The 27,303-nt window shown below is 38.8% G+C and overlaps 2 protein-coding genes across 3 annotated transcripts in view; one reads left to right on the forward strand and one right to left on the reverse strand.

The window, feature by feature from the left end:
• DCP1B (decapping mRNA 1B) overlaps window positions 1–20,218 on the reverse strand; it is a 44,825-nt gene extending 24,607 nt beyond the window's left edge. Inside the window, exons 1-3 of one of the 2 annotated variants that reach the window (XM_040562711.1) lie at window positions 20,025–20,218; window positions 19,376–19,416; window positions 16,928–17,055 (exon numbers count right to left, since the gene is read on the reverse strand). In XM_040562711.1, coding sequence (XP_040418645.1) covers window positions 16,928–17,055; window positions 19,376–19,416; window positions 20,025–20,177 — 322 coding nt within the window. In that variant the 5' untranslated portion in view covers window positions 20,178–20,218. Of the gene's footprint in view, window positions 1–16,927; window positions 17,056–19,375; window positions 19,417–19,497; window positions 19,849–20,024 lie in introns of those variants that run through there. The other variant, XM_040562721.1, reaches the window with a different exon arrangement.
• CACNA1C (calcium voltage-gated channel subunit alpha1 C) overlaps window positions 2,883–27,303 on the forward strand; it is a 488,233-nt gene continuing 463,812 nt past the window's right edge. Inside the window, 1 exon segment of the mRNA XM_040562696.1 lies at window positions 2,883–6,321. Coding sequence (XP_040418630.1) covers window positions 6,192–6,321 — 130 coding nt within the window. The 5' untranslated portion in view covers window positions 2,883–6,191.

Raw genomic sequence — 27,303 nt, forward strand, 5'->3', positions numbered from 1 at the left:
CTTTGGTTGTTTAGGAGTGCTCAATTTTGCAGCCTTTTAAACACAACATTTTGCTTAGCTAAAACAAAATGCTAAGAAAAAAAATAAAATTGCATTATTTAACTGCCATATTGATAGTGATGTGGTTCATCCACAGGACTGAACTTTCATGTCTCTTTTTTCTCTACATTGTAGAAAGCAGAACAACACTATTATATATATATATATATATATATATATATATATATATATGTATGTATTTCTAAATGATGGAAATTCAGATTAGATATATCCTGTTATTTCTGGAGGTTCCCAGAGAGGAATCAAAATTTTTATGATGTCCCAGGCACAAAAATGCCAAACTAAAACAATGCAAGAATTTTCCAACCAATGTGAAACTGTATTTTGATGTGAGCTTAACTTTTCCTAAAAAGCTGGTAAAAGAAACAAACCTGTCAAATCACCGAATACTTGCTCCTTTGTTTACAGGTTGATAAAGCTTCTGATTCCATTATTTATGTATCTTTTAACACAGACAAGGAAAAGAATGGCTTGGTCTTTACATTATTTCAAATGTTTAAAACTTCATATACGAAACAAGCAGGAAAAAAAAAAGCTATTAAAAGGAAAAGCATCCTGCTCAGAGACATTTTAATGCAAATAATCACATCTGGAGAGTGAAAAAAGCTGTTTTTTAGCTTTACCAGTCAAATTCAAGCAAGGAGGAACTGTTCAAGTCACTTTCTCAAAAAAAGACAAACAAAAAAAAACCAACCCACATCATGTAAAAGCCCCTGAAAACCTCTTTCCCCAAAAAGGGATGGTTATAGAGTGGGCAGGGACTGGCAACGCTAGAAGTCAAGAATAGGTTCCTCACCACCATCTGTTTAATTGTACCTGGAACTATGCCTTAAACACGTGAAACTTTTTTTTTTTTTTTGTAATGGACCCTGAAATAACCTTGTGATCTTTTACAGTCATGAAAGTTGGCTGACCAATTCACAGACTTCCAGATACAGAGCCAGCAAATATTTCTGATCTCATGAGGCAAAAAGGGACAACTCTGAGACAGCGGATTGTTTATAAAATCATGTCTGCAACTCCACGGTGACAGCCTAACTTCTGGCAGATTTTAAATCAAAATATATAGGAAATGCCTTAAAAAAAAAAATCAACTCTGTAGCAAACAAACAAAAAAGAGACTGTCTGACAAGAATATCCCCTAAATAGCCTCAAAGCTAAAGTTACGTTAGCCTTGCAGGAAACTTCAAGTCCCACTGATGCATTTATTTCCATAAAGCCTAACAGATGCAAGAGTCCATCGGCAGGTTATTTTTTGGAAAATATCCCAAAGGCAAACTCAATTTGCAAGATTTCCTTTAATATTACATTCTGTTGATACAACAAGAATTTTTTAGTCCCTACGCAGGAATAGTGTCTATGTTATGATCCATCTAGCCTAGTGATTTTTTTTCCCCTTCCACTGGTTTCCAATTGCATGCCCTGTCATTTCATCACCAGTTCCAAATACTTTTAAAATCATGATGATGCATGATTCTGAAATTAAGACAAGACAACCCCCACAGGGGCCAGGCTATCAATTTTTAAATAACAAGTTGTTCTTAATAAATCCGCTATTGTTAAGTTGTTTATAAGTAAAAAGTGGTTCTTATTACTGTTTCACAGTGGACTTCTGAAACATCCACATCAGACTAGATCTCCACTGCCTTTTACAACAGAAATGATTACACAGTCTCACTCAAGGAACCTAACAGCTAAGTGAAGAGATAGTAAGATAAACAAATTGTGGGTGAAAGTACCATTCACTCCATTTTTGATACAGAAAAGTGATAGATGCTGACTTTGAGAAGTGAGGAAGTCTTTAGCAAGGCTGAAAACAAAATCCATATATCCTCAGCCAACAAAAGTATCCTTCCTGTGAAAAAACTGTCAGAGGATGGCTCAGTGGAAAGGAAGTGTAACTCCCCAAAATCTGAAACTATTAGCACTCCCAGCTTACCCTATTATCTCTGCCAATTTCTCCTACAAACCATTAAAAAGGCCTCCAATGCACACTGAAATTAAATCAGGCCCTCGTCTACATGAATGATCTGAACATAATACAAAAATGCCATCATGCAAATATAGGCTAAATATATATAAATAACTTAGCAGAAAAGCTTACACCAACATAACACTGCCACAAGTGAAAGAAGGAAAACAAGAAAACGCTCTCTTCTTGATGCTGAGTACAAAATTATACCTCGTAGCTAAAAGCAATGAGAACGCTCCACAGTCAAGGAGGCAGCGACAATGCTCTCCCCATTCTGAAGAATGAAAAAAAGCTGTCTTTTATTTTAAAGAATAGGAAGGAGTTCTACCCTCGCCTTCTGAGTGTCCAGCCTTTATATTTACATCCCGCTTTTCAAGGTTAAGGAAAGTGGCAGCTTCTGTTATGTTTCTTGTCAAGTATCTGGGGTATATACATACAAACAACTTAAGACTTTTGTTGTTGCAGGTTAACAGCTAATTCCAGATCTGTAAATACATTTCTATTACTTCCCATTTCCTTATTACCATCCCCATTATCTGGGGATACAGCCTCCTCCACTGTAAATGGCGTACATGATTGTGTGGTAGAGGACTCAACAGGATTTGAATATTGCAGTTTTCATTTATAATTTAGTGAAATATAAGATTATGTTTCCAATGATTTTAAAGTGCATCTCTGACATACCTGCCATGGGTCTAAGTACATCTTTAATACCAGAGCTACAGTAAAGTTTAAGGGCAAGCAATTTTCCAAACTCTGCTGGTGTCCATTATAGTGCATTTTTTTTCTCCCATTAAAAAAGAAAAAGAAGGGAAAAAAAAAAGGAGGAATATTTTAGCTTTAAAAAGTGTTCAATAGCATGTATTTTTTTCCTGAACTCTGTATTTTTACTATAATCAGTCTGATGAGCTATTACTCCAAATGGTTTGATTCCAGCAAAAAGAATGAACAACTTGAAAATGGGCTTCATGAAGAAAATAAGCAACCTCAACTATAGATACTTGTAATTCCAACAATTGTGATTTCATCTCTTATCTCTCCACTGCATAGCTTCCCATCCTAAGTAATGGAAATACATTTGCAGATCTGGAATAAGCTGTTAACCTGCAACAACAAAAACCTATGTTGTCTGAATGTATATTCACACTTGTTCTTGTAGTAAGTGACACCTAAAAATACTGTAATATTAACATAATTCAAAAAAATGTATTTTCCCATTTTTACACTCTGTACGCTCTAACATTTTGGAGACAGACAATTTCTTATTGTTTCCTACACCATCTCTTTATTACTGAAATGGTCAGAAAAATAATATAAAATAGGCAACTGTGAAGTGAACTACTCTTTCTGACATTTCAAATGTTTAGTTCATATTTACAGCACCGCTTATGTATTTTCTCTTGTTGATTTTCCACAGTCTCGTAACAAGTTATATTAAATACATTAAAAAAATTCTTCTTCTGTTATAGTCAGATGTTACGTTGACTTCATGACATCTGCTCACCTGTAGAGCGAGCTGCTGTTGGAAACTAAGTACCTATGACTTTTAGGAATACAATACAATTCTATTGGAACAGAAGGGACATTTACTGTTCTCATTAATTGCAGGTGAAAAGTATTAAGTCTATTCCAACTGAGAGTAGGTTCATGCTGTTAAGTTAGTTAACTTAGGTTCATGCAGGTTAAGTTTCAGTGGATAGCTGCACCTTTTATCATTCACATACGACCACTGTATTTTTACTTGCTTGAAAACTGAAGGATCATTACATTTTATCCTTTAGATTTTAATAAAAGTGTTTAAAGCATATTTTGTGACCTATTTTTTCTTGTGAAAGTTGCGACTTAGTAACTTATTTCATAAAGATTCAAATATCTTTGAGATACCTTACTTATTTCTTTTAGTGTAATTATTTTAAAGTAATTGTGTATCTTTTAAAATTAATTTTAACTACTGAAGTTAGTGTTCTGATTACTATAAACATTAGCAGTTTACTGACTTTTCTTCCACCACAAGGCATTCTGTGTGTTTACTTGAACAGAGGGAGAAACAGAATGTACTTCTGAGATGAAGTGTGTCACCATGAAAATTAAATCTGAATGGTAAAAATTTCCTTATTTTAAAACTGTAATCCAACACATGAAAACATCAGAAAAATCTGTATTTATCAAATTAATTTTAAATAAGAAGCTAGACGTTTCAAAATACTGAAACAGCACTGGGACATATCCTGCAATTTATGAATTGCTAACTATAGAGATACATTTCAATACATACCAAAATTTGGAGTTGCGCGCTGTGCAATTTTCATTACAACAACTGCATTATTCTCACACAAAGTGAAAGTGCATCGTTACATTTTGCTTCATAAGTCAGCAGTATTTTACCATACGCATGATCCTTTAGGAATAAAGCATTATCATCTTTTGCTTCCCTGTTCTCTCCCCTCCATCTAACTCTCAGTGCAAATTTGAACCTCATTTTTTTTCTTTACGATAACGACATACAAAATATTAATTTGAGGGAAGACATAAAAAAACAACAGAAGAGATGACAACTAAAAAAGAAGCAAAGCACTGCAAGAAGGTATGCAATACTTTACATAAAAATCCACTGTTGCTTCTTTAATTATGAAATTTCATGAACCTTTCCATTGAGAGATGCTATACATTCCTGTGAAGAAGATTTAATGCCGTATGTTGTTATGCAAATAATCTTGAAATTTTACAGAAAGGCAGTTCGTTTGACAGAGACAGAAGAATTGGTGTAGCTCATCAAACTGCAAGTCCATATCCTGTCTAAGACAATGACCAGCACCAGATGATTCACAGGAAGAACCTTCCTAGTCCCTCTGTTGTTGACTTCTGACCTGAAGCATGTGTATTATATCACTTTTTTTTTTTCTTCTTGGCTACAGGATCTCTGGCTGGTTTTATTCATATAAATAATATCTCTGCTATGCAAAAGGATTACTGAAAGAGGCTCTAAAAGACTTAAGAGTACGTGTCCAAAACAACGAAGCTAGCAGGTACAAACCACATTTTTTGTGGAGAAAATAAATATATTTAAGAAATATATTATTAATATATATTTCTTATATTAATATACTTTAAGAAATATATTATTATATGAAGACTTTATATTTTATTAAATTTTATTACAGCAAGCTCTGCACTGCAAAACCAACAACTGGGCTGCAACCATAACCACTATTTGCAGAGCAGATACCAAATATTAAGCCCAATGCTGTTAGCAGTTTGTATGCCACTTAAGACAAAAAAGCAACACTGCATTTGCAGCCCTAGTGGAATTCCACTGGAACAGTTACACTGCCTTTCCGTATGTAACGCATTCCTTGTCCTTTAAAGGGTATGCTATCTTATACTTCAGAAGGATTTCTTTCTTTTTTCCTCCTGTAATTGAAGAGTATTGTTTACTGCCGATTTAAGGCTTGTTTTGATGAAGACAGAGCTGATGAGGCACTCAAGAGCTTGTATTAAATCAATAATAGACAGAAGTGGGCAGCTTGTATATGCACTGTGGGATACACTTGTTCCATATTTATCTTTCATGTTTTGAGAGAAGGTTACAAATATTTTTATATATATACACACACATATAAAAGAGTGTGAGCGAGCAAGCTCACATTCCAAGAGAAGTTTTCTGGCTATGTCAGGACCGAAGTCCACCCCTTGCTAGACAAACCTATTTTTTTTCAAACACAAGAGGATATTATCAGAGAAGTCCGTGCTGATATACAGAAACCAGAGATCGTCATGGCTCGGTGAGGTGATGAGCTGACGGGTGGATGGCGCCCATTATCTCCACTTCTCAATCCAAGTTTTCCTGAAAAACCACAGGGGGAGGAGAAGGCTCCAACTGAGCATAAAGCACAGAGGACAAGAAAGGACCAGGAGTGAAGAGCAAGGAAAGGAAGGATAATGCACAAGATATTGCAAAGGTTTCAAAGAGCTGGAAAGTAGTTTCTAGATGAAAGGACAGAGTTGTCAGTAGTTCTGGTTTTTGGTTTTAACTTCTGTACAAGGCTATTATATAAAGTAACTCTAAAGTAAGAAACAATTGCTCAAAAGGAATTTACTTTCAGTATACATAGGAAATATACTCAAGTTCAGCGGTTTCAACGCTCCTGGGAATTTAAAAATGTTTCAAGCCTTTGTTCGGCAAGCATATCAACCACTATCCAGCCACCAGCAAGGGGAACCTGAAACGAAGTATAAGGGGAAGCTGGTGCATGAAACTCAGCTTAACTGTTTCTACATCAAACCTGGAGGTAAGACAGCATTATACATTAGTGCGTATGCAAACTATACTGGTGTCTATCTGCTGGGACAAGTTTTGCATTTCTATTTAAACAGAACAGTTTGTATAATGTATGAAATAACATCAGTAACAAACTAATAGTTGGGGATAATGTACTGTGAAGCCCTGTATGTGTTATCACACTACCGCAGGATTCAGAGAATTTTGGTAATTCTCTAATCTGTGGAGTTAAGCAGAAGGACAGCTTTTCTCGGCAACGGTATGTCTTTTGAGCATATACTGAACATTGCTTTCCCACTTGGATTTTGACAGCGGAGCAAAAAATAAAGGCACAGGAAGGCACATAGGTATAAGAAACAAGAAAGAAAAGACAAAAAGAGGCTAAGAAGTTCAGAATATACAAAAGCTCAAAATATTAAATGCATATGTGTGTGTGAAGGGACTAATTTAAAAAGGGGGTTATGTGAGTGATTTCTAAAAAGAAACTAGTTTTGCAATATTTGCAGAATAAGTATGTAGGCATTCACATATATATTCACACTTGTCTGGAAACATCTAATATTTTATGCTGTACAAGAGGGTGTGTATGAAGGAGAGGGTGTACAGGTAGTCACATGAAGATAACCCTCTTTAAAAATAAAAAATCTGTTCCAACTTTAACTCCTGAGCTTTACCACATCATATGCCTATCTTATCTCGAAGAGATGTCCGGAATTGCCAGTGCTGGCAGTACACTCTCAGCAGTAAACGTCCAGACAAGCTAATATGTTGCTTATGTGCCGACATCCATAAATGGGAAGCAAAGACTGTGCTTAGCAGATATACGCAGCATTATATTCCTTCCATTCTGCTCAGAAACCCCTATACAACTGCAGGTTGCTTGAGAGATGCCTTTAATTCTATTCCATACACTTTTCCTACCGATTCACTTGCTGAGGCTGGGATACGGTTCCACCATACTCAAAATAAAAACTAGCCACAAAAAAAACTGCATAGCTTTGTTCTCTTAGCTCCTTAGGCTGTTTTTTCCTCACATGACATATATTCAAATTGAAATCCATCATTCCACATAGCTGAAAATCTGTTAGAAGTACTGCATTTCTTTCCCCTGTATTTTTTTTTACCACCTTCATCACAACTGAAACTCATCATTAGAGCAAAGAGATGGTTGCAGTCATCAGAGTTACAAGATCTGCCACCCTTAGAAAATCCACTTCACAAACACGAAGCATTCTATGTCATTTGCATTTCTCAGTCAAAGATTTCCAGAACTGGGACCAATTCCTCAGGGTAGGAAGGGTGAGGAGGAAACAACAAAAGCATTCTTTTAGGCAGGTCTGAACCGAAACCTTATATATCCGTACTGAACTGTGCGGGCCGACAAGGGACATGGATTTACTCATCAAAACTGGTGTCTTAAGATCAAGGCCTTTGATTTCCACTCAAAAACATACATTTTAATTAAAGAAACGCATGAAGAATAAGATTGAGCTGGGAAAAATAAAAAGGATTACTTCAGAAATACTTACCAGTACAAAGAGTTTTGTTTTAAAACAGAAAACAAACCACCACATCGGAATACTACAGTTCCTCCTCTTTTTTGATCTGAACTCTAAAAACTTAAACCTAAAAATCACAGAATTACACTTACTCGTCACAGTAAGCACAAAAAAATCTCAAGTACCCTAAAGAAGAATTAACCAACATCTGATAATCCTAAAATCTCAATCAACAATTCAGTTTGGCTGAGGCCTCCGCAGGTCAGCCGCTCCACCCTTCTGCTCAAAAGAGGGCTAAATTCAGTAAGATAAAGAGTTAGGAAAATAAAAGAAATTATTATCAACTACAAGTTACCAAACAAAAGTATATCCTACTGCACTTTTCCATTTTATTTATTTTTTACAGTGATTTGCATATATACATACCTTTCTCTACAAAAAGAAAAGATCCTGTCCCCTTCAGAAATCACATTGTGTTAAAAATCCAATCCTATTTCCAAAGAATCAAGCAGAGTTTAGTTACAGATCTCAAAACCAAACGCATCAGGTTGTATATTCTACAACATGCAAACTAACTAACCGCCAAACAAAAGATCAGGATTCCCAGTCTTAAAAATCTCCTGCCTTGAGCCAGAACTGCTGCATATCCATCTACACCAAAATACTGTTTAATTACACCATAAAATTATCACATTATTTTTATATCTTTACAGGTAAACATTAAGGATTTTTAGGTCTCCCTGAAAATTAGAATAAGAGACAGAAAGGCCGACATTTAATATATAAGCATATATATTTTGCATATAAAAATGTAACGCAATACCTATGCCATTTCTAAAGGGATGGATTATTACTCTTCTTGACATTCTGAAGTAATTTTTGTTATCTTTCAAGTACATTAAAGTCCTTAGTAGACCGAAGTATAGAACACAAAGGTAGGCACTATATCGGAAATGCAGTAGTAAAGTACCAATACTTTCATATATGCTTTTATAAACCAGTCTAAGAACACAATTTCTGCATATAGGTACAAAGAAGTCACCCAACTGAACACTAGACAGTATTTCACAGGAAAAAAAAAATATAGCCACTATGCATCAGATAAGTAAATAACTAGAAGCAGGAAGGAATTTGCTTCAAGAAAATTTGCACATGACAAACTATAAAATATTTAAGTTGAACACAAACTAAAACAGGTCTTGGAAAACATGCATGCAACCTGACAAAGTTAATTGTCAGTCAACTTTATTTTCTGATTTTAGAATCAAGTCTTACTACAACATTGATGCATTTTCAGTATTTATATTTTCCTTTTAAATTTAAGAAGGAAAAGTAGTATATGTTCTTAAGAGTATTAGGATTAAAACGTTCTCAGCAAATTTGAGGTTTCAACTAGAGGTGAATAACATCCAGAGAAGACAATCCTGACCTCTTCTGCTGTTCCTGGCTAGCTAGAGGCACGATGAATTTTTATCAGGCTGATTAAAGGAGCCATGGTGGAAGGGGAAGAAGGAGGAGCTACTTGTTTATTTTTGTGAGACAAAAATTTCTCCCAAGGACAGCACCTCAGGTAAAACACGTGCATTTGTATTCTGAACAAATGGCAGCGGTTGGTGCAGACAAGCTTTTAGAAAACCTTTAGCCAAATCTGGTTAGCAAGCAAACTAGCTGACAAGAACATACCTCTAATGAGGGCAGGCCCCTCTGCCAAAATTGCTTTGAATTTGTATGGTTTGAGCTTTCACTTCTCAAACACTTTTGTTCCAAACTGATAAATAGTTTTTCAAAGTTTTACACTACAAATATATTTTCTTCAGCAGAACCGACAGATTCCAGCAGGCCAGAATAATTCTGTAACCAAGTTTAGTCTCAACAACATTGTTTTTCAGTTATTCAGCTGTGACAGAAACATTGCATTTTGCTTACTGATGCAGTAACAGAAAGCCACAAACTATTTTTTTTTAAATCAGCAGACCACTTAGTTTAGAGGAAACTAATACAAATTGAATGAAATCAAAAACGTCTAATGGTATTTGTTTCAAAATGTCCAATGAACATTTGGAGAATAATCAGCTGAATACGTATTTCAATTTACTGTGTTCAGCTTTCTTTTCTTCCCATGATTGGACCAGATACCGTGTGTTGGCAGGTAGGAGACTGATAAATTAGGCTCTCTATTGTAAGCTGACATTTTTACCAAAACCAAAACCCAAACAGAAACTGTATTACATCGTAAAAAGAAAGCCCGAAATACCTGTTTTGCCCATCTAAATGAAAATAATTGAGCAAGTAGTTGTCTATTGATCAATACGCATAATACTGAATCTAAACATGCACATGAAGTAAATTTAACAACCAAATGCTGGCTTCGTTCTTAAAACACTTGAGAGAAGAGATTTTAACTAGTGAATTATAGAATATATCACAGAATCACAGAATCGTCTAGGTTGGAAGAGACCTCAAGATCATCTAGTCCAACCTCTGGAATATATGATGTGGGATAGACCAACAAATAGGTTTCAGGGTAAAAATAGACACTTTGGCATCTAAAAGATCTTTTTCATGCTATGTTGTTTTTATACATTGCTCAAACTATCACTGTTGTTTCCTCATTTCTCTTGAAATGTAAACTTCTTCTTCTAACTAAGATGCTCCTTACAAGAGAAATGTTACTATTAGTGTACCTGCACGATCAATGGGTCTTCCGACATGCCTACAGAACTGCAACATTATTTAGTATATATTTATATACTATAAATAAATTATTAGAAGGGTAAACCAAAATGAACCCGTCAGTCTCCAAGAAGACGAGTTCTTCTATTTGCAAGTACTCTAGGATGCTGTAACAGAATCTAGAAGTGAAAAATAATAGTTTTAGAAAAATATACACCATTATCTTTTCCTAAACATTTTACAATCATCGCCAAACATGTATTTGGAAAAATAAAATCATACATAAATAATTATGGGAAAAAATAGGAAAAAAATACACTTAAAAACCACATAACAAACTTTAGGCTACTTCTTTGGACAACTGGGAAACTTTTCTTCCCCTCCAATCTCACCTACTGGAAGTCTCTGCAGCATAGAAATCTGGGAAAACGATATTCCCTGTTCATGGTTCTGATGAACACAGGGTGGCAGGTTAAACTGGACAACTGAAATTAGTATGAGGTTATACACGTACCATGTGTCTAGACAGCTTTACCAAAAGCAGGCACGTCTGGGCTGCTTGCGTAGCAACTCCTGAACCTCTGCAAAAGCTCATATTCGGTAGAATGTGTCATATCTGGCTAGAAAGCTTCATTCAGTTTCAGTTTTAGGAGATGATGTGATCAAAGGTCTTGTTACACATGTGGCACAGAAATGAAAAACAAGATCTATGCACAAACAGGTATAGAGCCTGGTCAGATAAAGACTATTTGTTGCACTTTTATGCAGTTTCTTTCTCCACTTCCTGTACCATAAAAAGCACCCAATTAACCTGCATCAGATTGTTGTGGTTTAACCCGGCCGGCAGCTAAGCACCACACAGCCGTTCGCTCACCCTCCCCGCTCCCTCTCTGGGATGGGGGAGAGAATTAGAAAGAAATGAAAGCCTGTGGGTTGAGACAAAGACAATTTATTAGGAGAGAAAAGAAAGGAAAATAATAATAATGACAATAGTACTAATAATGATAATGTGTACAAACAAGTGATGCACAATACAATTGCTCACCACCCGCTGACCGATGCCCATCCTATCCCTGAGCAGCCGGCCCCCCCACCCCGTATTAATTGTTCAGCATGATCCCATATGGCATGGAATACCCCTTTGGTGAGTTTGGGTCAGCCGTCCTGGGTCTGTCCCCTCCCAGCTCCTGCTGTACCCCCAGCCTGCCTGCTGGCAGGACAGAGCGAGAAGCTGAAAAGTCCTTGGCTTGGTGTAAGCACTGCTCTGCAACAATTAAAACATCAGTGTGATATCAACATTCTTCTCATCCTAAATCCCAAACACAGCCCCACACCAGCTACTAGGAGGACAATTAACTCTATCCTAGCCAAAACCAGGACACAGATTGTTGTGAGAATTAGCATACTAGCTCCTTATAAGCTAGGATCTTGTATTTTTTTCTGTCAGCTGAAACGCACAAGGTATACTGAGCTCTAAGATACGCAACTTAATTTTCCTCGAGCTCTCCATATCCTATAAACATGAAAAACAGCTAAGTGATGTTGATCACAGTGGTGATGAAATGATAAATCAGTCAATTCAAGAAATAATTAATCGGCCCAGCACACATCCATATACTTCTGGTACAAATACATCGTTGGAAATAGTTGCAAGTAAATTATTATACAGCTGACCATTGCTAAAGAAGAAACTGAAGTTATTTTAACCAATGTTTTACAGTTATGCATTTCTTCTGAACTATTTCATATTAACCAGCGTCAAGCTTTAAACAACAGGTTCCAAATGGTGCTTTTCACAATAAATACAAGGGAATAAATATAAGGGAAAAAGTATTAATTATGTAGTTAAGATTACTCAAATATAAACCCAGGAAATTTTTTAATTTTTAAAATCATCAGATGATTAAAAAAAGGAGAAGTACTCTCTTACTTGGTCACACAAAGAAAGCGCCTAAAACTGCAGTTAAATACAGAAGCTTAGAGATCACATTGAAAATACTTATTTAACTGATAAGCCATTTGTTTCTTGGTGTAATTAGACATGGATTTCTGCTGGCATTAAGCACGCAGTAATTTGAGCTCCCCTCCTGGCTTTCACACAAATAACCCTAGTGCTAGCCAGACAAACACATTTCCTAAACTAAGCTTTTCTGTGAAATAGGGGATCAGTGCAAACATTAACTGGCACGGAACCGAAATCTAGCCCCAGACTGTGGGAACAGACTGTAGGTATCTGCATAAAAGCTTTTTAGGCATTATTTTGAGTCTAGATTACCAAGATCATATGGAACTACAGGAGAAATATGAAGAACAATTAAGTAAAAAGATCAAATATTCCTTTTATAAGTATTCATAAAATTTACTTTTATTGTATATAGGTGAGGAAAGCTTTTCCTGTTGTCATTATGTATTGGATGCAAAGCAATCTTTCCAAAATGATACGTATAACCTGAAAAGATGCTGGTGGACTTGTCCAGTACACAAGTACCACCTTTTGCTGCTCAGAATATTTATTATAGATTGTGTAATGCAATCAGCCACACATATTCAGCTGTACTAAAACAAAGTTGCTTTCAGCAAACATCCAGAATATGAGAACAAACAAAACACTGGGCAGAATGTCTTTACTCCTCCAAATGCTTTTTTTTTGTTTTGTTTTTCCCCTGAAATTTACACTATCACAAAAAACAAATACAAGTCCTCTTATGTCAGAAAGCAACCATACCAGCTAGAAAAGCAGGGAAAGCTCTGTTATATACCTAATTATGTTATACTTAATAATTTGTACAAAAAAATAGAGTAAGGAACATCAAGCAAACAGAAAAAGATAACTACTTTCCAGATCTAGATTAAGTATTACTGGCAACCTGTCAACTGTTTTGCCGCAAAAGCAGCTATTACCGAATCCTCCTTGTTAGTATCTAGAAGCGGGAAAATAAAAGCAATATTACAACATTAGTGCCTAAAAAAAATTTGGGATGAAAACCCCAGAAAGAAGCCTAAGGCCTGCGTTTTGTAAAAGTGATAAACGAAAGTATAATAATGCAAAACCCAATGAAAATACTCATACAGACAGTTCAAGATAGATATTCAGCAACACATTTGGATAAGACCCTAGTGGAAACAGATCCATAATGCTGAGGAAGTTATTTTATGTAGCAAAGGCTTTGAAATACAGGGTAAGGAAGGAAGGGCTAGAGTTATCTGCGTCCCGGTGGAGAAATCACCATGTAAATTATTTCAGTGGGCCCAGTAAACGTGAAAAAGTCAAATGAGATGGTAAATAACTTTTCTTTTATGGGTTTGTAATCCAAGTTTGCTCTGAAAACAGAGATGTTTCCACAAAAATCTATGAAAACAACAGTTTTTCCTTTGAAGTACCAAGAGCTTTGTTGGAGCTGTTATTGGAGAAATAACAATTAAGCATTTATAAGAATATTTCATGAAAATAAAATCCTTATTTAGGGGTAACACGGAACACATCGGATACTAACAAAAATCCTGAGCTAGTAGATTTTTAATTAATTAATTTATTTATTTATTTTAGGAAAGCAGATATGAATCTTCTTTTACAAAATTAAATTATCCAATTAAATTGCAGATATAGGTTTCTCCATGATTAGATGGTGCAGCTAACACTGGAAAAAACAGACATACAGGCCCAGCTGAAGACTTTTAAAACAAGAAGTACAGTGGCTGAGGATCTTGTAACACCCTTTTTCATGCCTGCACTCAAGGGCATGATACAGCATAGAGCGCCACGAGGCCAAAAAGCTACTAGACCTTGTGGCTGAGAGATCCTGAACTGAAAGAAAAATTCTGGTACTTTCATGCTGCTGCTGGCAAATTGTCCGTGTGGGTGTTGTGAGTTAGCTGCATGGTGCAAGCTGCCTGCTGGGGTTACCTGTTTGTTCCCCTCAGTGAGGCCAGGGAGAAAATTAGAAGGGCAAAATTGAGAAAACTTATGGGGTGAGATGAAGAAAGGTTAATAGGTAAAACAAAGCAGCACACACAAGCAAATTAAAACAAGGAATTCGTTCACTACTTCGCAGCAGCAGGGAAGTTAGCCCTCTGCATCAGGAAAGCAGGGGCACATCACGTGTAACAGTTACTTGGAAAGACAAATACTGTAGCTCCAACCATGTTTCTTCCACCCCCTTTTCTGGGGCTCTCCCCCAGCGCTTGTTGCTGAGCTTACCACCACATGCTGGGGACATCCCTCAGCCAGCTGGGGTCAGCTGTCCTGTCTGTGTCCCCCCCAGCTCCCCGTGCACCCCCAGCACCTTGCTGGTGGGGCTGCACAAGAACAGATGAGGCCTCGATGCTGTGCGAGCACTGCTCAGTGGTAGCTGGTGCATCCCTGTGTGATCAGCACTGTTGCAGTCGCAAATCCAAAATGCAGCACCGTATCAGCTGCTATGAGGAAAATTAACTCTATTCTAGCCAAAACCAGCCCATTATCTTGGCTCCAAAGACCTCCTTTTTACCTCCCTGGCTCCAGTCCTCCTGCCCCTAACTCCCCTAGTTCACTTGTTACACTTGTTGGGTTTGTTCTTTAATGCACAGTCAAAATTCTTTATGGTAGCGCCTCCTAGTATAGATCTACAAAGTCTCTAGCAGAAGGGAGTGTTATTTTTTCTAGGCAAAGGGGAATCTTTTGGTGTGTTTATGAACAAAGGAAGATGTGATAAAATTCTACTGCACAGAAATGCAAAGAGGCATCAATAAACCACTCCAAATTTCATAAAGACAGACGGGCGATTAATTTTTCAAGAAAATCCATCTCTAAGTTGCCAGATGGAAATCCTACCCTACAAGAACCATTGTCTAGACAGAAGAACCCAGAAAAGAAGCTTTTTGCATTTTGCTGTTGCACAATTGGCCAAAAAGCCCCAAACGTGTTACTTGAACACAGACTTGCTGCTCAGAAGCATGTTAGTACCTGTATTTGAGACACTGCAAATCTAAATTCTGACATCTCTTATTGAACAAATGGCTCATGCTCCCACCTCCAAACACCAGATTCCTCTCCCAAATAAATCAGTTTATGTAGTATTCAGACTACAGACTATCTTACTTCATGTCAGTATAGTTATGACAGCTTCTAATTACTCTATACCAATTGTCTCAACAAAAATGAAAAATAAATAGATCAGACTTCAAAAAGCAGATATTAGTTTATATATAATTCCTAAAGGAATTTCAAAATGAGGTAAAAATAAATTACATATACATAGGAAAGACTCTTCAAAAAAAGACGGGTGAAATAAGTCTCATGGTACTTAAAAATCCTAATGTCTGGTCTAGCCTAGGCTAGTTTGGACAGAGCTGTATTTATTTTCAGTTTCTTATGGATTTTCAAAGAGAGAATTTCAACTCTTTTTCAGCCTATCTAATACTCTCAAAAATAGAAGTTTTATTTAGATTATTTAAAATGGTATCTCTATTGTTTCTACCACATAGTGTGTGTGAGCAACAGAATTCCCTCTTGATATTAACTTTCCAACTCCAAATTAAGTTTATAAAATAAAAAGGTCTAGCAGATTATTAAACTGTGCTGCTTTGTATGCCATGAATTTTCTCTGCTTTTACTTCATCCAGAGGGAACACTTCTGCAACACAGTATATATACATAAAGAATTTTTGCAATCAACTTTTATGCATCAAGCACAAAGTACAGATCATACTACAGCTCTACTTCCAAGTACAGATATAAAACTGCATATTTATAAATGTTCATTCTTACATAATCGCATGTTGTAATGGTCTGTGTGTTTATCTGCATGAAAAGTACTGCTTTCATGGCTTCCACTCATGTCTGAGTTTGCCTGATGCATGCTAATTCTCAGATAGAGGATAAAGACAGAGCTCAAAGTAGTATCTTCATCTTTCATCAGGGTTTAAATTAGGCTCAACACTATGGCGTTGGAGTTTCCCGTAACAGTTGAGAAGTTACACACCTTCCAGTCTGCTGTAAGGACAGCATACCAGAGCTGAAGAACAAAGCTTTGAATTAGCTGCATTTGTTTAACTTTATGCAGAACAAACACTGAGATCACAAGTATTATTCTAACCTTTGGTGGATTTGCTTTATGACGAGACTTCCCAGCACTGAGCAGGGTATATTCAGAACACACAGTTATCTCCGAGCCTCTACACCCATCACGTATACACGGCCATAAAAGTCCACTATTAGCCAGTTAAGTGTTGAGATTACTGTTGAACGCATTCTAATACTTTCTTTTGAATAGTGATATTTCAGGTAGCATTGAACGACTTTTTCAGCATATCAAAAAGGATGTATTCTTTCAATTTTAACTGTTTAACCAGCTAGTTTCAGCCCTTGAAATCTGCAGTCTCATCATTTGTACTACCTTAACCAAGAATAGACTCTGAAGAAGAGTTCACCTCTTTAGCATTTAACCCAACATATCACGCACTTACATCTGGCATTTCTGTAAAGTAGAAAAGGGTCCTGCAGCTGGAAATCAAGGTCTTTAGTAATTGGTTCTGTTCGATTTTCCATGCTCAGCCTGTTCATAATTGTGAAGCCATGCCTTGGAGAAGCTGATCTGAAAATTATCAAGTAGAAATCACATCAAGTCAAGGAAAAAAAAATTACTATTTTTTGCCGTTGCATAGTTCTCCAAAATTATTTTTCTTTTCTCAGAGACACTATAAAAATCTAATTCTGTTGCCAAGGAAAGTATTATTGAGTTTCATAGTCTTTCATAGAATGCTTTTTAATTTTTTCAAAACCCTATACTCTACTTGAGAAATGACAGAAGCACCACGACAGTCTCACAATAGTTGCAGAGAGCATGCAGCAACTGTGATACTACCATTTGAGGTGCAATGCTTTAGTCATAGCATTAATCATATATGCCTGTCCAGTTTTTGTTTCAAGTTATAAGGCCTACAAAACTTCTGAACAGGCAAGATGTAACTAAGTGCCACTTAATTCCAGATCACTAGCACCATATTTTCCAACCACCATCTACCTGATAGTTTCCTGCTAGTGTAGAAAACAGCAATTAGTAAGATTCAGTCATGGGCAAAGAGCACAGTGTTTTATTACTTTTAACGTTCAGCTAACAATTGAGAATGGTATTGAAAATCCTATTTGGGACTTACATAAGTATGTGTATCATTATGCTTGTTCATGAGGGTTACACTTCAAGCCAGTTAGATGATTTCTATTAATATGAGCTGTTAACCCTATCACCATCCAGACAGGAAACATTACTTTCAAACAATGTTATGGCAATAAAGAAAATGATAGTTGAAATTTTGGTAATGTTGCCATCTCCGGTAATTGCCTGCTGGTAGACATCTCTACAAAATCCAAAGCACAGGGACCTGCATTAGAGGGTAGGAAGCAACATGAAATTAAACACAAGTGGAACCCTTAACAAGAATCCTTGTTTGCAACAATCAGTACTTAAAAAAAAAGTCCACTTCCACTGGTGTTAACTCAGTGGGAAGTCTGATTTTTGACTCTTCCTCAGAATTTGCAATCTGTGATAAAATCAACTCCAGTGAAAGGGCAGCATTACTTTATATTGTCGTAACAGTAATAAGAAGCGACAAAAACACCAGTAGACTCCAACCTGCAGTCTGTTAGCAATGTTTTTTTCCACATGATTTTATGACATTGTTCAAAGCCACAGGACATAAAGTTAAAATTGATGGGGAGGGCCCTGTATAATGTTGCTCACAGCTCACAACCTGTTCTGTATAGTTGCCTACATGGCAGAAAGGGTAGCTATCTCTGGCTGTAAATGGAAACTTCCTCAACCAACAAGAATAACGATAAAAGATCACAGATAATAGAAGTGCCAGGTTACATGCTGTCACTTCTGGAGTTTTAAATCCAACATACCAGAGAAATACTACCTCTGTTTTGCAGCACGGAACTAGCTACCTCTGCCTACTGCTAGCACAGCCAGGGGCCAGTTCTTTAATTTTGTAGTGGTAATTGTAACAGCATCTTATCTCACCTTTTCATTCTTTTCCGCTTACCTAAGAGAAGCTTAGAAAAGTTATTGATGATTATTTCAACTGCTGGCACAAAAGAGCTCAAAAATATTAAAACTGGCTTTCCTACTTCACACAAAGCTCACAGTCTCTTGGGCCTCCCTGTCTATTTGTCACTTCACTTCACACACGCCTCTTGACCACTGAAAACAATCTTCTGCTTTCTCAGTTCTCCCACTGGATCCTCAAAAGCACGAACATTGAAGGATGAAGTTCCTACTTCAGTGTCCCATCTGAGCAGCTAGTGCATGATCTGCTCATCAAGTCTTTTTCTGATTTTAACTTTAGTGACACGGAAATGCTAGGGTACTACCTCGGAAACCCAAACATAGGGCATGCTTTACAACAGAGGTAAATGGTAGAGTAAGTGATCAAATAAAAGCTCTGAAAAGTTACAGCCATACCTCATGCAAAAAGCGAGCATTGAAAAAAAACAGCGTGCTGGATGAAATATACACAAAAAATTAGTAATCAGAGACAAGAAACGTGAACTCCTAAATATGGAGCACAATATTTCAGAAATTCTACTATTCCTTTACTTTAAGGAGTATCGTTATTTATTTCACTATTTGTTTTTTGTTTGGACACCTTAAAACTGCAAATGTCGTGTTCTATTTAAGATAGCTGTGCAGATTTCTACAGTTCACCCATATCAAGATTTAGTCTTATCCACATAAACGGTTATGCCTACTTCCCTGTTTTCTTCCCTGCATTTGTCTTTGCTAGTGTCAGTTTCGTTTCACCTTTGACTATAAGGTGATTCAGAGCATTTTCCTTCATTCAGCCAAGCTCCATCCCAGCTAGCTTTTCCACATCCACAGATTACTTTCAGATGTTAAAACGTAACACTCTCACCTTGTGTAAACAAACAGCGTTCCCTCCACATCTGTCTTCTCCTGAATAAAAGGACATCAAAAAAAGTTCAAGCGAGGGTTTGCCAAACATAAGCAAGCCCCCTTTTTCTTTGTTTTACTAACCCTGACAGTGTTACATCTCTCAGTGAAGCCATGAAACAAGCCCCACAGCTCCATGGGATGGTGGTGAGCAAGCAGGGTTTGTGGGTGCCAGTTTTGTGAGGAGGTGTGGACGGGATAAAGGTTAGATGATGTAAGGTTAAACAGTGGGGTTGCTCTGCTGCCAGACCCCGGGAGCAGCCTGGATGTAGCCAGGTAAGGGCACAGCACATGGGTGGTGGCCAGCACCCAGCCTTCAAACCCGCAGTGCTCAACCAAGAGCCAGGTGCTGACCGCCCCTCAAGGAGACCAAGACGACCCCCCGGGCCACCTCCCCTTCAGCAGGACTTTTAATGCACACACAGCCCTCTGGGGCACCCCAGGGTCCCTCACAAAGCCCTCACACCTCAACATGGCGGACACCCCCTCACCCCCCACCATCCCCCCCCAGCGAGGCGGGGCCTCCCCATCCCCCACCCACAGTGGGCGTGGCTCCCGCTCGCCCCGCCCCCTCCTCCCCGGGGCTGGGGGGGGAGCGGCCCCCGACGTACCCACTCGTTGGCGCGGTGCCCGAAGGTGTAGAGCGCCACCTGGCTGGCCACGTCCACGATGCTGCTGATGTAGGGGTCGTGCTGCTGCAGCGCCGCCAGGCTGATGTCCAGCCCCTTGCCCAGCAGGGCGGCCCCGGACACCGCCGCCGCCATCTTGCCCCCGACAACAACACAGGGTTCCTCGTAGGCGCAGCCAATCCAGCGCCGAGGGGAGCGAGCGGAGCTCCCCTCGCCCTCCTCCTCCTCCCGCCCCCAGCCGCCGCAATCGAGCGCCGAGCGCTTCGATTCGTCACGAGGGGTGCCCCGTTAGCCTGAGGGGGGAACCTTTTAATAAATATACATATACATGTATATATATTTACACACGCATACATATGACATGAGCAGAGGAAACATAAACAAGTGTGCCCTGACACGGAGATACACAAGCTGCAGAGGAACAGATGGACAGGACCACGAGTTTAGTCACCATATTTTCCTGTCAAATGTACACATTTATTATCAGTCTATCGATGCCAACAGTTTACAGCGGGTATATCAGCTTTATGTGGCGTGCAGATACACTCAATACGTACATTTATACTTAAAGGACTTGCTTAAGAGTCCAGCCTGAACCCACTGCGACAGCAAATATTTTTTTCACCCCCTGACCCATGTAGCAGTTTTGGAAGGAGTTACCACCATGTGTACCTGGAAGCAGTAGGGCAACATATTTCCCTCCAGAGATGGGATAGCCTGAAGTACGAAAGGCCAATGTAATGGATGCTATTTTGCTTGTTTGCAGTATCCCATATGTGACATTTTTAAAAGGGCACTTTTGCACTCCAGGCCAGATGAAGGTTGTGGGTTAGAGTGAGCTAGTCCTGGCATCTGCTCCAAGAGCAACTGGGTCAGCCCAGATGTAAAAACTTTCAGTGTCAAAGTGGGGACAGAAGAGAACTGAGAGGCAGCAAGCTGAGAATACACAGTATGAGAATTCACAGTATGTAATGTAGGGACAGCGAGTCTCTTGAGTGGAGTCAGGAGCGGACACGTTCTCAGAGAGGACACAGAGAAAATGTTCTCTGGGACCCAGGAGAGAATGCGTAGGTTTTGCTGCAGCCCCAAAGGCTGCTGAAAATTGTCTTCCTAAGAATAAGGACCTACAGCTTGCCTGACAAGAATATAGTGGAAGAAGAAAACTCCTAACATACCCTCTTATAATAAGGTCTCACTCCTAGCTTGCCTTTTCTAAAGCCACCTTGTTTCAGCTGGGCCTCTAATGAAACACAGCTTTGGAGTTTAGAAGTTTTCAGGTGGTTTTGGTATAGATGTGGCAAGAAAAAGGCTCTAACCAGTTCCATTGCAAAGCTCCAGCTGGCTTATCCTGTAACAGCAAGGAAAATGCATAGGCTTATGGTAGACAAGGGAAACTGTTGTCCTTGGTCTGGAAAGGAACAGGGTAGGATGGCAAAAAGAGAAAAATATGTAAGTGGGAAAGATAATCCACATTGATCAAATAGTGTACAGATGCACATTTTTTTTTAAAATTATCATTCTTAAATAGTTTTCAGTTACCAGTTTCCAGGCACTCATAACCACATTCCTCTTCATGTGAGCGAGAGAGCCTGACTGGATCAAGTGCATCTCCTGTGCCCTTCTCTTGACATACGAAGATTGCAGATGGTTCTGTTTCCTTGAACTCTGTGGAAAAAACAAACAAACAAACAAAAACACCTGTGAGGTTAAATATCTTGAAGTAAGCCTGACAAAAATTTTGGCTGTTTTCAGTATCCAGCTTGTGGCTTCTTTGGTACTGCCTTCCTCCTGGATTACTGTCTAACATAGCTAGGCAGACGGCTCCCCAGCCCTGCGTTTTGAGTCAGCAAACCCGTCAAGCTTCTGATCATGCCTTTGTGTATTTTGTTGCACTGTGTGGTCCTTTCTGCTGGTTCCAACTGTTTTGCTGTGTAAGTGAGCCATAATTGCTCCTTTCATTTTGCCTGAAGTAAAAAGGTAATTAATAAAACCATTAGTTCTGGCATGCATTATGGTACCACTTGATAGGGGACTTAAAAATTTTCCAGTGAAACAAAATCTTGTTAAATAGAGAAAGACTCTGAATTCTCACTGCATCTAAAGCTAAGGACTTTTTAGCAAAAATGTCACAGGTTGAAAAGGTTGATTCCTTAAGCTGTAGTTATTTGCTTACAGTCAGTAATTCAGTAGTCCATAATAACTATCAAATAATAAGTCCATAATAACTATCAAAGTTAGAATGATTTTGCTGTAACTTGTTTATGAAACAAAGTCATTTTCTAGCTTTGAAAATGTCATAATTTCATGAAGTATATAATTAGAGTGTCACATTTTTGTCTCCCACCCACCTGGATAGTACTCTGTTAAAACAAACAAACAAAAAACTTTGATTTTGCCACTGTATAAAAGGGCTTTTGCGTAGGTAATATCCAAACTATTTTTAATGCAAAATCTACACAGCATGCTGTTCTTAAGGTCTCTTTTAAGGATAAACATAAACATGCTTAGTTCAAACCTTTTTGCAAGGATTCTTCAAATAGACATTCAGCCTTCGCTTCTCATTCAAGAATCTATGCAATTGTAAGAACTAAGGCTTGCTTCCTACAGCAAATTATCGACATTGAGAGTGTGATTTCATGTGAGTGTGTTTGGTGTCAGTGCTGGGTATACGCCACCCCTGTCCCAGGTCCCAGCCATTCATTCCTGCTATTCTGGCACCTCCGTGTGGTACTGGCAAGAGTGTGTTTGTGGCCACAGCATGAACCAGTCAGACCAGGGAAGTGAACTGATTGAAAAAACAAGCCTTCATGCTGCTGCTGTGATCACAGCCTCGACTGACCGCTTTCCTGTCTGTTCACATTCAGGCCTTCCTCTGAGCAGCAATTTTTAAAATAAACAGCAGGACTCACTTGAGAAAATGTAGTGTTGAGCACTTCATTTGCTCCACTTCCTCATCTCCAGCCCCCTTGGAGTTGTTATTGCACAGTAGTTGCCTTTTCCTTTTTATTCCTTCCCCAAGGCTGCCATAATTTTTTCTCGCTGTCTGGCAGCAACCCTGCTGCACCCCTGCTGGCAAGAAGGGTGCTGAGGTAGCATTGGTAGGCTCCTCTTCTGCATCAAGAACTACCTGAGGATCTTCCAGTGGATCCTCGTAGGGTGCTTTCCAATGTGCCGTCTTCCTGGGAAGAGCGGGTAGCCCTTGGGGAGCCAGGCTGATCCCACAGCACTTGCTTACCCGTGCTCCATGTACTGCTGGGGACATGCTCGCAGCTCTGCAGCCTGGTACCCCTCACACCTGGGAACCCAGTGGTTCATGCTGGAGGCTGTCTGCACCTCTTCCCAGGCACAGTAGAAAGGTACAGTCTTTTTAGCCCACATTTATTACAGGCTTTCAGAAGCTAGCTCTTGAATGCTTCCCTCATGCTCAGAGGTTGAAATTTCTGGTTGTATTTTTGGACCACTTTTTAACTCCAATCCTAAATGGTTTAAGCAATTTCAGTCTTTTTGTTAACAACATATTACTTCCTAAAAGTTCCTTAATGAGCATAGGGTGTGACTACCTAGTTTCATCTGGTGCAGTTATTCAAAAAATCCATCTCTAGATTAAAACTAAATCTGGTTACTTTCATTCAGATTCAAAACAACTCTCCCTCTGCCCCCAAATAAACCCCAGCGCATGTAAGCTATTAGCATGCACGTGTGTTTGTAACATTGCTCCCTGGTGAAGTTTGTGAGACCATCTTGAGATTTTCTGCAAAATGTTAGTCCACAGAAAAATGGGATTGTATTCTTTGGCATTGTTGGTTTTGAAGTTCTGATATTATACATACTGTGCATGAAATAATTACCTATCACTTATTATGATTTTCAGTGGAAGTTTTTTTTTTTTTTTTTTTTTTTCTCCTGTGTCTAAGAACCTGGGTTTTTACCAAAAGCCTGTTTCTTTCTTTGACACATATTTTGCTAAGTTGTTCTGTTAACTTATTGCTGTCCTAATAAACTGATTTGATCCATCAACTTCATTCTTTACACTGTTGATTGACCAGACAAACTACCAAAATACCAATGAGGTTAGGACACACCTGCTATGCCCCATAAGTTAATAACACGTAACAGTATTTATATCTTGCCTAAGAGAATACCTTTCCAACCACATCTTTGTGGTAATCACCATTTAATTTGGCAGAATCAAACACCTGTAGCTCTAAAAGGGTTATTTCCAACCAGCTACAGAGAAGATGGCCTCATTTAATTAATTCCTAATATGAAAAGTTCCATTAGGTAATTACATTAAGCCAAGACCTCATTTTTACACCTCACCTGGCATAGTAGCTCTTGCCATATTAAAGAAATGGAGTCAGCAGAAGGATGTGCTTGTGTTGCTGCTGTTAAGAAGCTGGTAGTAAGCCTGAAGGAGCACTGGGGCTGGTCAGCGTGATAGAGGTGGGCAGCAAGTTTGGGAGGAGGGGGATGTGTCCTTAGCACCAAAGTATATTTTTGTGAAAGTGTGCTGTGCGTTCAAATCATCTTTTTTTAAGAGTTAACTGTTGAAAAAAGAAGCTCTGAATTACTACTATATATTTATAGTAGTATAGCATATATGCTGCTATATGCATGTATATCTAGTAGCAACAGCTGCTATACACGTAGCTGTTGCAGTATTACTTTATGAAGGAAATTTGTATTATTATATTGTTGACTGGCAAAAATATTTATGTATGTTTCATGTTAATGAAGAACGTTGGTGCTTATTAAGAATTCCGATAAAGGATTTTGTAGCTTTTTTTTAGATGTAGGATGGGTGAATAAAGACAGTTAGTGTTATAATAAATCTGTTATAGCTCTCTAGAAGTCAATACAAATGGTTCTATAATCACAGATCCTTAAAGCTAAAATACTTGAGCAATAAGGTAAGTCTTCTGTAGTATCCACCCTAGTTTTCTGTGGACTTGATAGCTGCTTGCAAAAATTCCCATAGGTAGATGCTTGTGATGCTAATGCTACTAAATACCTGCTATTGCAGGTGATAAGAGATTGTAAAGGTTCCCCAAAACGTATCTTCTGTATTTAAAATTAGGCTTAATACCTATTGTATGTGTTTCATAATATGAGATCACCTGATCTGTAACAGTGTGATCTTTCTACTTTGTTTACCAGTTTGGGTGATCGCTTTTATTTGTTACAAGCTGTATTTGGCTGGCATATGTAAATGAGATGTTTTAAAGTAGACTTCTTTTCAAATTGAAAATTATCTTTTTTTATTTTTTCTTTCGTTAGGCAAGATCTACAATTACCTCTATGCTTTAAATGCAGCTACTTGCCTCTTAAAGCTAAGAATATTTCTTTGTGATTTTATTTCTCCATTTTGTGTTGATCCGGAGTTGTGGGTATGGGAAGAAAGGCCTGTGTAGAAAAAGGAATTCACGTTTGTGTAACTGTACCAGACAATAAAACTTGGTAACATTTGAAGTGTTTCACTTGGAAACAATGAATGCAATCTATCCATTTTTTTAGGAGGGATGGATCTGGGCAAAGGCAGCTTCCAGCAGGCATCCAATAGAAGATATAAGCACTTTGAATGAGATTTTTGAAGTGGAAACTAAAGGTATTAGCGCCACAAAACTCCAGTGGGTATCTGAGTCTGGGCTTATTACACTTCTGTGAATTTGTTTCCCCTGGTGAATTCTGAGAGCTCTGAAGGTGTTTGGCAGTCCTTCTTCTACAATCTGATTTTGTCATTTTCTAGTGACGCTGTGCTATGTCTTCTGTCAGATTAAATTTAGAGGCATATTACCTTGCTTGGCAGAAATGTGAACTACAGAATTTCTCAACAAAAACCTTCCATAGGAGTAGTGAGACAGGGTTTATTTCTTCCTCTTATTTTTCCTGCTGGTTTGTGCAAATTTGTCAATTTTATTATCATCCCAAATTAATCCTACAGTGTTCAGTTGAATTTGCTTGGTGATGTATACAGAAATTGCTGTGTCATTTAAACTGTAGTAAACCTAACAAGCCCAAAAGAGATTGAGGACACCTTTGTTAGAGTTCTCTAGGGTGAGCAGTCCTAACTCTCAGCCTTGCATCACAAGGGAGATTGTCCCTTGACCACTTCTGTGGACCTCCATTGGGCTCTCTCCAATACGTCCATGTCTCTCCTGTATTGAGGAGCCCAGCAGCAGACACAGAACTCCGAGTGTGGCCTTAGCAACGCTGAGTGGAGAAGGATCACCTCCCTGACCTGCTGGCAATGTCCTGCCTAATGCAGCCCAGGTTACCATTGCTGGCTCATGTCCAGTTGGTGCCCACCAGGACCCCCAGGCCCTTTTCTGCCAAGCTGCTTTCCAGCTGGGCGGCCCCCAGCATGTCCTGGTGCCTGGGGCTGTTCCTCCCCAGGGGCAGGGCTCTGCACTTCCCCTTGTGGGACTTGATGAGCTTCTGTCAGCCCATTTCTCCTGCCTGTTGAGGTCCTTCTGGGTGGCAACAAGACCTTCTGGTGTATCAGCTGCTCCTCACAGTTTTGACATCTGGAGGTGCACTTTGCCCCATTGTGAAGGTCATTAATGAAGATGTTAAACACCTGTTAAAACATTAGGAAACACATTTGGTCCTTGTTCTGATCAATAAGATTTTTCTTGGGAAAAAATGGAAAAAACAGCACATCTCTTTCTGAGTCTGAAAGAATCTTAGTCTTGAGCCCGAAGGAGAGGGGAAAGGAGAAGTTAGTGGGTGGGAGGGAGGGGGAGGAAATGTGCGAGACAGATTAGCTGGCTGGATTATACAGGAGAGAGCAGGATTAGAAGTAGAGATAGTACTGTGTTATTGTTGATACAGTGTCCAAGCATACAGATGGCAGTCCCAGCTGCTAAAATGAGGGGACAGGACATGAGGGAGGAGCCGGCTGGACTATGGGAGGCAGAGCTGAGGTGGAGTGGACAGCAGGACTAGCATGGGGCCAACAGTGAAGGAGGCTTGTGGCAGGGGAGAGACAACCAAGGAAGGAAATGCAAAGGACAGAGTTGGTAAAGGTGTTGGGTTAAAAAAAAAGGTAGGTTTAACTCTGAGTAGAGTAAGAGGGATGTTTTGGGGTCTAGGCGGAATGAAATGCTGAGCACAAGGATGTATAAACAATGTATTGTCACTACTGGAAGCTGCCCTTCTGCCATGACCATTTTTTAGGTCACTTTAATCACTGCTTGTGATATGACCTAGTTGGAAGCAGTTTCTGTTATGGAACAGGATGTATGGAGAGTCTCTCCTCACC

This window comes from Cygnus olor, chromosome 1 (genome assembly GCF_009769625.2).
Source record: "Cygnus olor isolate bCygOlo1 chromosome 1, bCygOlo1.pri.v2, whole genome shotgun sequence".
Taxonomy (NCBI): domain Eukaryota; kingdom Metazoa; phylum Chordata; class Aves; order Anseriformes; family Anatidae; genus Cygnus; species Cygnus olor.